This window comes from Trichoderma gamsii, assembly GCF_001481775.2.
Source record: "Trichoderma gamsii strain T6085 chromosome Unknown Scaffold_45.2, whole genome shotgun sequence".
Lineage (NCBI taxonomy): Eukaryota > Fungi > Ascomycota > Sordariomycetes > Hypocreales > Hypocreaceae > Trichoderma > Trichoderma gamsii.
The window spans coordinates 140,794-152,048 of NW_020171382.1; the positions used below are offsets into that span (position 1 = coordinate 140,794).

The 11,255-nt window shown below is 50.7% G+C and overlaps 3 protein-coding genes across 3 annotated transcripts; 2 read left to right on the top strand and 1 right to left on the bottom strand.

The window, feature by feature from the left end:
* Positions 1 to 506: 506 nt before the first annotated feature.
* Positions 507 to 2,487, top strand: TGAM01_v209363 (hypothetical protein; the record flags this gene model as incomplete). Its single annotated transcript, XM_018805817.2, has 4 exons — positions 507 to 576; positions 637 to 1,029; positions 1,088 to 1,731; positions 1,789 to 2,487. The coding sequence occupies 4 exons, from the start codon at positions 507 to 509 to the stop codon at positions 2,485 to 2,487; spliced, it is 1,806 nt and encodes a 601-aa protein (XP_018661007.2).
* Positions 2,488 to 2,915: 428 nt separating this feature from the next.
* Positions 2,916 to 4,613, bottom strand: TGAM01_v209364 (eukaryotic translation initiation factor 2 subunit gamma; the record flags this gene model as incomplete). The annotated part of the gene is made up of 3 exons (XM_018805816.1): positions 2,916 to 2,946; positions 3,029 to 4,015; positions 4,105 to 4,613. 3 exons carry the CDS (start codon positions 4,611 to 4,613, stop codon positions 2,916 to 2,918), a joined length of 1,527 nt encoding a protein of 508 aa, XP_018661006.1.
* Positions 4,614 to 8,802: 4,189 nt separating this feature from the next.
* TGAM01_v209365 (hypothetical protein) lies at positions 8,803 to 10,544 on the top strand (the record flags this gene model as incomplete). Its single annotated transcript, XM_018805815.1, has 3 exons — positions 8,803 to 9,327; positions 9,389 to 9,694; positions 9,753 to 10,544. 3 exons carry the CDS (start codon positions 8,803 to 8,805, stop codon positions 10,542 to 10,544), a joined length of 1,623 nt encoding a protein of 540 aa, XP_018661005.1.
* Positions 10,545 to 11,255: the final 711 nt, after the last annotated feature.

Below are 11,255 nucleotides of genomic sequence, written 5' to 3' on the forward strand. Positions count from 1 at the left end.
GGTCATGTTTTCTGGGAGCTTTAGATCGAGACCCAGCACGCGCAGCCGTAGTGTGGCTGGGGGATCCACTGTGCTGGGATCTCCAGCCACGCTACTTAGTGCTGCATAGAATCAGCCACAGCCGACCCCTTGAAGCATGGCATAATGGCCATTCCCACGTGATGATAGTACTCCCACTCTCGAGAGCTCCCATGTTATCGGGAGGCTGATTGACCTTACCACCACTGACGACGACACAGGCGCCTCTACGTGCGGTTTTAGGCATTTTCTCTCTTTTTTTACCCCTAGACTTGATACAGTAACTCCTACACCGCCGAGCCATTGCGCGGGACCGTTATGTCCTGAAGGCCTTCAAGTGCCTGGCCTCGACGCCGAATATAGAACCATAGCCTCGTTGCTACGAACCATACACTCGACATTCACCTCGACCAATTGGATCCTGCAGTCAAAAAACACCTACTGGATTAATCAATAGTTTCAGCTTGATAGAGCACCAGCAGAACACAATGGCGGACTCCCGGGATCTTGAACCCCCGCCACAGACCCACGTCGAGGACCCGGGGGCCCATCAGCTTGGTAGGTCTTCAACTCTCAGCAAGTGAATATTCTTGAGGCCGGGCTGATATGTTTGGATAGCTGAGGCTTCAGACTCGGAGGATCAGTTCACAGACGCACAGTCCGCGCCCACGAGCCCCGGCGTCAGCTCACCGGTCCCTAAGACACGAGTGGAACTGGTCGACAACGAACCAGCATATGGAGAAGTGCCCGGCACTCAAGCATACGAGAAGAGAGAGCAAGATGCTGAACCCGACGAGATTGCCGTTGTTCCCGAAAATGCTACCGAGCCAACGCCACCCACTCCTTTCGAGCCAGCCGATATCCCTGTAACGATGGTTGAAGAGTCCATTGGTGACTATCCCGGCCAAGACACTCCGCAGGAGCTGGAGAAGCATAGAGCAGACGCTACCCCTGATATTATACTGAGCCCTAATGGCGAGTTAAGGAGCGGCAACGAAGATGCTATTTCTGGTACGCATACACTTAAAGCTGGAAAACTCCCTAAGACAGGCTATTGACTCTCTCCAAGATGCCCCTCTTTCGCCTGCCATTTCTGCAGCCCATTCGAGAAGAGAGTCTGTATCATCTCAGCCAACGGTCTTGGCCGAACCAACAGAAGTAGCTGTTACTGGCAGTGGAGGTGGCGATGGCGATGATGGTGTGACGGCCGAGGAAGGCGGGGAAGAAGCTGAGGAAGAAGCTGGGAAAGAAATTGAGAAAGAAGCTGAGAAAGAAGCTGAGAAAGAAGCTGAGAAAGAAGCTGAGAAAGAAGCTGAGAAAGAAGCTGAGAAAGAAGCTGAGAAAGAAGCTGAGAAAGAAGCTGAGATAGAAGATGACAAAGGAGATGAGAAAGGAGATGAGAAAGAAGATGACAAAGAAGATGAGAAAGAAGATGAGAAAGAAGATGAGAAAGAAGATGAGAAAGAGGACGAGAAAGAGGACGATAAGGCAGACGATAAGGCAGACGATAAAGCAGACAATTTCGGAGATGATTTCGGAGATGAGAAGGAAGACGGCGAAGAAGACGATTTCGGAGATGACTTTGATGACTTTGAAGAAGGCGGCCACGATGATGACTTTGATGACTTTGAGGATGGTTTCCAACACGCTGAACCTACTACGGCTACGACATCGGCACCTCTCCCGGTTCAACCCCAACACTCATTACCATTCGTATGTGCACCGCAAAGAACACACACATATATTAACTCAATACTGACCCCCTTATAGTCGATACCCGACTTTGATGGGCTGAGCCCCGATGAAGTCACATCCGCAATTGAACCGTGTTTACATGATCTCTTCCCTCCCGAGGAACTCGACTTCCAGGCCTTCCCACCGATATCCAAAGACTCATCATCCATCTTCCTCACGCCACGCTCCGCCTCTCTGTGGTCTCAGCTCGTTGCTCCCCCGCCCTTGGCACCACCCGACTGGATCCGTTCGCGAACCCGCCGTCTATTCCTCGTCTCTCTCGGAGTCCCCGTGGACTTGGACGAAATCCTTCCGGCATCCAAGCAAAAGAAGCTTGTGCTGCCGTCGCTTAATATCCCTGCCGCCTCGCCTAGAGGGTCAAGTGACTTGCGCTCGGCGACAAGACTAAACCAAGGAGATGGAAACGCCTCATCAACGTCAGTGGACTCGCATGGCAAACCGTTGGCGTCTAAGAGGAGGAAAGGACCGCCTCCCCCGCCGGAGTTGGACTTGGTTGTGGCAAAACATGTCTGCCAGACGACCGACGAGGCGTTGAGCGGCATGACTGATGAGGAACTAAAGGGCCATGTAGCCAAGCTGGAGGCCATGCAGGGAGCGGCCAAGGAGGTACTGGATTACTGGACAAAACGGACGGATGAAAAGATTGGGGATCGGGAGGCATTTGAAGGAGTTATAGAAAACTTGGTGGCACACGCACGTAAAGTACGAAAGTAGAAACTTGCATGATGATTTATATATTATGGATTGTCCAATTCTTCAACTCAAAAGTTGCTCTTGTAGCTATTTGTGCTTTTCTTTTTCTTTTCTTCACCGTTATCATTCTGGGGAAGAAAAAAAAAATATCCTTCTATAGCTTCATAGCACCAATGAAGGGACCTTTCCTGACGCCGCTACCTAGCCTCTGGGAAGACGAATTCTCATTCCTGCGCTGTGTGGCTCGTTTGGAACCGACTAATCGCTGTCTCCCTTTTTTCTCTCCTCATCTTCTCCGTTTCCACAGCTGCAGGAAAATTGCTGATTAGGCCAAAGATTCTGCTGATATACTACTACCCGAAGCATTGGTTTCTTTTTTTCGCTTCTCACCCAAAATCCATAATAACACATCGCTTCATAGACAAGTTTACTCTTTTCTAGCTCTTTGCTTATGCAGAGCTAGGCTCCAGAGTAACACCACTATAGAGATTCCGTTAGCTTTAAATTCTCAAAGTACAACAAAGAATATAACGTTGAAAGAGGGTGAGAGGGAAAAACTTACGCAGCAATTGTAGCCCATCCAATAAGACGCCAGTGCTTGTCGATACGTCTGCTGAGGGCAACCTTCTCGCCAATATCCGTGCAGACGGGGCTGGTCAGGATCAGCTTGGCAGCATCGTTCTTGATGGCAGCAACCTTGGCACCGGTGGATGTGGAACCAATGTTGACCATGATGACCTCGTTCTTGGCCAGCTTGGCGACCTTGGCCTGCTTGCCATCGGCAGTCTTGACACCGAGCAGGCGTCGGAGGAGGTAGAAGTTGATTTCGATTTCGCTGTAGATATCGGGGAGCTTGCCCTTGAGACCTAGGACGAAACCGACCAGACGATCGGCACGGCAAAGGGTGGGATCGATCTGGGTACCGACACCAATCAGACCACCGGGAACAGCATACTTGAGGTCGTTGCCTTCTGAGTTGAGAGAGATGACTCTGCTGAAGAGAGGCGTACACTTGAGAGCGCCGCTGTTGTCGCGGGAAACAATACCAGGGCGAATCTCAATCTCATCGCCCAGCTTCAGAACACCGTGCAGGATACTGCCACCGGCAACACCACCCTTGAGGTCGTCAATCTCAGCACCGGGCTTGTTGACGTCGAAGGAACGAATGATGATCATGTGTGGTGAAAGGGAGAGATCTCTGACGGGAACAGGGATGGTGTTGACAATGGCATCGAGGACGGCATCGACGTTGACCTTGAGCTGGGCAGAGATGGGGATGACGGGAGACTTTTCAGCAACAGTTCCACGGATGAACTTGAGGATCGAGTCAAAGTGCTGTTGAGTGATTTCTTCTCTCATCAGGTCGACCTTGTTCTGCAGAATGATGATGTTCTCGAGCTTCATGATCTCGATGGCGGCCAAATGCTCTGATGTCTGAGGCTGAGGGCAGGATTCGTTACCTGCGATCAGCAGAAGGGCGGCGTCCATGACAGCGGCGCCTGACAACATGGTGCTCATGAGAATATCGTGACCAGGGCAGTCGACAAATCTGGAAAATCAAGTATCAATAATACAGCTCTCATATAGCAATTCTACGTCTCTGGGGATAGGGAAGAAAGGAGAGGACGGCAGACGTACGAAACATGTCGCAGCAGACGGTATGTGCCACCGCAGCCATCTCTCTCGCAAGGAGGGTCAACCTCCTTCTCACTGCCGTAGCTTCGGTAGCAACCAGGACGAGGGCATGCGGCGTTATCGCACTGGTAGATCTTGGCGTTGGCGTAACCCAGCTTGATGGTGATGTTACGGATCAGCTCGTTCTTGAATCGAACTGTCTGGACGCCGGAAATGGCCTTGACGACAGTGGACTTTCCGTGAGCGACATGACCAATGGTACCAATGTTGATAGTGGCCTGTCGGGCGATAATCTCGGGGGTGAGAGGCGTCAGGATGGAAACATCGAGATCCTTGGGATCGGTCTGTGGGGGCAACGGGGGCTTTGCGACCGTCTTGTCGGGGATGACGGGGTTGGACTTCTTGAGGGCGGGCTTGAGGGCCTTTTCTTCGACGGCGTTGTCCTGGGCGTCGATGGACTCTCCAGAGTCAGAGTCGGACTGGATATCGTCGTATTTCGGATCGTCAGACATGGTGGCTAGGCGGGGCAGTCTCAGTCTCTGACAATTCGTAAGGACTCGGGGGGTGGTTCTTCAGAGTGTATAGGAATTATTCTCTTTCGGGCAGTCCGGGAGCTAATAGGGCTCTAAATGGATGACTGGAGGAAAGAAAACACAGGATGATTATCGAGGATGTGGAGAGAATGGCAAAAGCCTACCAGGTTTTTGTCACTATAAAATTGCGGAGGTTTGCACAAGCACCCATTTCGCTGTCGAGTGGTCAAAATTCATCGTGTGCAGCTGGATGACTCTTACTCTAAACCCAATTTGGCCTGATAGACTGATAAGGATTATTGCCCCTCCACAGGTGTAGATTCGGTAAGCCCCTCGAGCATTGAAGAGTGTTAGCATCAATGGGCAAGACATGAGAAAGGCCACTCGACATTATACTCTTAGAAGATTAAAGAATATGTTAACGCAGATGGAAAATTGTATTTTAGGTTCAAAATTGGAAATGGTGTTCAAAAAAGCTTGGCCATGGAGTTTTATGGTTATGCATCGCTATGCGCTATCAGCATTATGATGATGGCTAGGAGCTTTTCCCCTAGCGATCAATGTGAGCGCTCTGTATATGTATGATAAGGAAATGCATGTAAGAAATAGCTATCCTGTATATATCAATGTAGTTTTATGACTTGAAACATGACAATGGAGAATTCGTAGATATCAAAGCAAACCCGTAAACGAACGGCGAAGAGTTGACACAGAGTGGTATACAGGTCCAGATCTAGCAGAAATATTGGGCGTACGGATAGCGACTCTTCAGATATAGCAATTGTGCTGGCAGAGCGTCATTTTGCTGCTATGTATTCCTAAAGAGATTGAAACAACCACTTTCTTGTTGCTGCTAAAGAAGCTCTTACTAAACGCAGCTGCTAGTTAGGTGGAGATTGATCATTCGAGACTTGGCCTTGGTGATATGTACATCACAACACGCCGCTGGATACTGCTTGGAAAACTTGCTATTGTGAGACGGGCATTATTGGCAATTGTTGGCTCGATTTTTATCTGAGAAGCATCATATGATGTGCATGGCTTTTGATGATCGCATAAGCTCTCAAATAGTTTCATGAACCGAGTATGCTTATGTCGCACTCTGATCCTATTTGAGCAAGCAATAACTAGCTGCTGTCATAACACTCGTAAACTCCAAGGCCACTTGTTGACACTTTGCTTACACTTCCAAACAATATCATCAAGGAGATGTCGGAGACTAAAACACGACAACCTGGTCTACCGGCTGGCCGGGACAAATCAATGCCGACCTGCAGAAGTATTGCCTTCCAGTCACGGTTACGGACTATGTGACTGCATCCTGAAATGGCTTTAAAGCTGTTGCCAGCATAACACGACGGATGAGTTCCTTCTTGTCCATCCTCTAATTGCCCGATGTACCCCACGGTTGCGATGCAGTGCCCAGCACATGACGTGCTTGCTGCTGCTACTAGTAATAAACTGCAGTGTGTGATATTCCCGGTGGGTGGAGTGGCAGAAGGCGACGACTTGGCCCCCAACAGAGATACTAGACGGCTAAAGGATTTTAAGGTAGAACATGTTCCTGGCACTACCGTCTAGGGCGTCTGTCTACTTTGTGGTAACGGCCGCAGGGACGCAGTGCATGGGGAGTGCATATCGATGATGACAAGGATGGCACACCAAGGCAGAGGTATTCCACTGGTTCGTTGATAGCCTTGTGCTTGGCGGGAAGCCTCTGTGAATGCGTGTCGCAGCGTTTCGCAGCGTAGATGCCGCTGTCAAGTGTAGCGAGCGTGGGTATTCGTGAAAAGAAACATGAGCATGAACATGAACATGAACATGAATTAGCCGGTTCATGGATTTACGCGATCCACTTTTGATATATTTCGAGCAGCACCCATCACCAACAGATGCAACCTTTCTATACAACCTAATAGCCTACCTACCTACCTTAGGCACAAAGTAGACGTTCGTATATCAAGCAGCTTACGCATTCACACAGAGAGATTCCAAAGATTAATAAACTGAGCTAGCATATGCACTCAATGACAAAACACGGCAGCGCGGACAAACACGTTATACCGCCCCGAATAGCATAACCGCAACCCCGGAAATGCGCACGAAAAAGGTGTTAGCGGAGAAGAAGCAAGAAAAAAAAAAGGTCAGCGTCTGCTGACGGGCTTGCTGGGGTTCCTTAACGCCACGGCATGTGTTAGTGCTGAACGATTTTGGTTCAGAAGAAGCCGTGGAAGTTTGCGGGGGTTAATCGGGGCCAAAGAGAAAGAAAAGAGAAAATACAAGCAAGGACGATGAAAGGCATCGACTGATGATCATCTCGGCAGGAAGAAAAAGACGCAGTGCCGGGAGGGTGTATGGCCTGTGGTTGTGATGGCTTCGGCGCGCGGCTGCTGAAGTGCATGGAAGGTTGTGTGTGTTTTAAAATAGCAACAGTTGACAAAGTCTCTTGTTTCTCGTACTCGTACTTTACACAGCAGACGGCAGCAAACCTCAACTCAACTCACTCACCATTCCTGGCAAAACCAAGGGCGGGACCTTTTCTTCGCATGGCAAAGCAGGGACGAATCCCAAAGAGCTCATTGCCGCCGACCAGCTGCGGTGGCTTGCCACCCATCACAGCACTTCGCGCGCTGATTGGCTGCAGGGCAATAAATGCAGCAGCCACAAGACAGCCCCCCCGGTCCAAGCAGGGCCCTAAAAAGGCCCGCCGGGAGTGCCTTGCGCGGGGCCAATCAGAGCGCGCGGTTTGCCGTCGCCATTCGAGATATCGAACAGGCCCGGCGGCAAGGCAAGTTGAAGGGCGGAGGAAGTGGACGGAGAGACTCCATCTGGGCGTGTAAATTCTTTTTTTGTTTTTGGTTTTGGCATTTGGGCGGCCGTGGAAGCGAAGAAATCACCGGAAGCTAGGAAGAGCGATGCGAGTACACGATAAGATGATGATGGGAATGCGAATGAAGCGAACAAAGCGATCTAGCAAGGGTTGCCGGCTTGTTAGTCCAAGTCGTGGCTATTGTGCTGCCGCTTTTGACGTCCAACCACCAGCCACTTCCGGGGCCCGCGCCCGCTCTCTCGCAAGGGCAGAGGCGACTAAAGAGCTGGTGAACGATGCGTGCTGTTGGTTGAGCGAGCGCCCTCCGGTTTAAGGTCCTGAGTGAGATAATAGTGCACCCGGATGTCAGAGCCTTGCTCGTGTGGGTAGATTTGCCGACTCGCCTCTGCTGTCTGGTTGTTGGTTTCCCTTCCCCTCATTCAAGTCTGACTCTCAACTCAACTCAACTCTCTGTTTCTGTCTCTATCTATTCTCTACACAATAAGAATAACAGACAACGGCCTTCAGTGCACTTAGTCGCCAATCTGCTGCGCGACAAGGGCTCCCACAGCAGACCCGCATTGAAGCGCCAATCTGCAATCCCCCGTCCAGATTGAGCCAATCTGCACCTCAGCTTGCCCGGCGTCGTTATTTTCTCTTGTCGCCCGGCGGCTAGCCGCATACACCCACCCTCTGGGCACATCACACCCTCCTCCAATCGCCTATCAGATGGCCCTTTCCTTCGTCCCATCTCCAATGCCCATTTACATTTAGCATTGATTCCCTCCCATAGTATATGCACGCAGTACCGTATATACGAACGAAAGACAGCCGCCCGTCAGTATAGGATTCGTCGTCTGCTAAATCGACGCCCCTCCTCTGCTCCAATCCCAGCGGGAGACAGATTCGCTTCAACAGGTCTCCATCTCGCTATTGAATTTTCCTTCTTTTGGCTCCGGCGCCTCGAGCTGGTCGAATGAGCGTCTTGCATCTCTTCTCTTGCCTTGCCGCCGGTCCTGCTCAAAACTCTTGCGCTCCCACTTCCACATAGCGCTTCTGGAGTTTCTTCTCCTTCTCTTGTTTTTCGATAGCTGGTCTCGTCACACTATTCAACAGTGATTACTGTATCTCGTCTTTCTTTTTTTCCTCAATTTTCGATATTGTCTGCTTTGCTTTTACACGCTATATCGCTGCGTGGATTTTTTCCATTACGAGGCCTACTGCTATCGACTGGCTCGAAGAAAGTTCAACTTACACGACCAAGCCCGCACATAATTACTCCTCCCTCTTCACCCTCACAACCCAAGCAAATAAAATAAAATAAAATATCCAGAGCTATAGCTCTTCACAGTGTCCAACATGGACAGCAAAGGTCCGTCCTCACTGACGCAGGAGACGATGCCGCAACAAGACGTGGCAGTAGCAGCGCAAGACAAAGAGACGGCAGTCATTAACACGCCAGAGCCTACAGGCTTCAACTTCAATGAGAAGAAGCGGCCCGCCGCCCTCAACCTCACACACCAACGCACAGGGACTTCTTCAAGCTCATCATCAGAGAGCTCGCTCAAGGTCCCGCGGACGCCTCGCTTCGCCGAAGCCACCTCCGTCCACTCTCCCGTCGACGATGACAAGATCTCGCCCTTTGCCGACCCCGTCAACCCTCAAGCCTCAGAGTCTCAGCCCAGCGATGTCGGCTTTGGCTACATTGGCAGCAACTCCAACCGGGAATCGATTCCCATGGCGCCAAAGTCTCCCCTCAAGAGCGCCATGAAGGTGCCCGGCACGCCAGCCAGGACGATGCACATCCTGAGCCCTACATTCCGCGAGGAGGCCATCCTGGAGAAGCGCGAGCTCGAGACGGAAAAGGAGCAGGCTAGGGATATAGTAAGCCTTCTTTCTTTTCTACTCTTTGGAGGAATATGTCAACCAACTAACCTCTACACAGAAACACAAGGTCCGCGTTCGCATGGCCAAATTCGCCCTTCGAAGCGTCCACTTCAGCTGCTCTCTCATTATCCTCGCCATGCTCTCCTCGTCATTCGCCATCTTCAACGCCACTAAGCACCTCCCCTCGCAGAGCGCAATGCCTTCTTGGGCCAACGGAACCGATCCCTGGGCACAGAAGCTCGTCCTTGCCATGGCCTGTCTCTCTCTTGCAATCTCCGTCGCCGTCTTTATCGCCTACTGCCGCGGAGGACATCGCCGCGCTGAAAAGGTCGGCACGTACTACACCATGTTTGCTATCGGATGGGTAAGTTATCAAGATTTCCTTGGCTTTGTCTATGACTATAAGCTAATGCGAATGATAGTTCATCGTCAGCTTGATTCTCTGGGTCCTCGCCGCCGCCGTCTTCTCCAACTCCAAGAACAACGGCAACAACAAGGACATGTGGGGATGGTCCTGCGTCCAAAACACCCGATCCGTCGTCTTCTCCGACAAGGTCAAGTACAGCTTGGTCTGCCGCCTCCAGAACTGGTCCCTCATCTGCATCATCATCGAGGTCGTCGTCGAGGTCATCAGCATCCTGCTCTACAGCATCGTCTTCTACCGATACTACTCCAAGCGCCGCCTGCACAAGTCCATGGACGTCCGAGACCGCGCTCGCTCCGACCTCTATCTCGCCCAGCTTCGCTCACAGTCCGCCCCCAACACGCCTGGCTTCCCTCGCTCTCCAAGCTTTGCAGGCGCTCCCATGACCCCGGCCATGTTCCCGCCCAAGTCGCCAGCCCTGAGCCAGTACGCCTTGTCGCCTCGCCACGCCCCGGCCAACTTTGGCAGCCTTTCCAGCATCAACGAGAAGAGCACCTTTACCCCTAGTGTTCAGGTCATCGCCGAGCCTCCGTCGGTGTTTACACCAACTCCAGCTGCGTTCAAGCTGCAGGCTCCCCCCAACAAGGCTCCTTCGGCTACGCCCAAGACTCAGAGCCCTCTGACACAGGCAGCACCGCCGTTGCCATTTGGCGTGTCTTCTCAGGCACCACCTCCATCAGAAAACGTTCAAGAGCACGGTCCTGTTGCTGCACACGAGCCAACATATGACGCCGTGCCCATCCCTGGCGCATACACTGCAGGTCCCGCATCATACGGACAGGCGATGTAAGGTGATGGCTTCCAAAATAACAAAAGGCCAAAAACAAAAAAATCTCCAAAATTGTGATGACTATATCAGTTTTTTTTTTCCCCTCTTCTACTTCTTCTACTTTCTTTTGTTCTTCCCTTTTTTTGATGATGCAGGCCAAAAAAATAGGCTCCAAGCAAGATGATTTCTTCCTTCTTTGTCAAGAATGAGTTGAAGACATGGATTTTGTTTCTTTATTTATTTCTGGGGGTTTCAAGGAATCAGAGTGTACTTAATTTTACCACACACATATACCACTTGGGGCGTTGATTTTATTGTACTATTTATTCTCTTTTGGAAAGAGGCTGGCAGGCAAATTGAGCGGAATTTTTTGATAGTTTTGTCGGAACTGGGTTCGATGATAGCCATCTATACTGGACATATATATACAAATATATATACAAACCTATATTGTACATCCTGATGCATAGTCTCTCATTATCTTTCTCGTGCTGTCTTGTAGACTAGTCACATGCAGAGTGATCACTTATCTCGCCTGTCTGATGTGTAATCGTGATTATCTTGTGCTACACTTGTCGTTATAAAATAGGCCTGTGTCAGTGCCTTCTTAGAGATCTACTAGACTCATACATCTGGTGTTAGAAGAAGGGCAGACGAATGGGGTGTGAGGAAGAAGGGGCCTCATAGGAATAGCTTGCATCCGGTTGCTTAAATGCAGCTACAAGTGAAAGA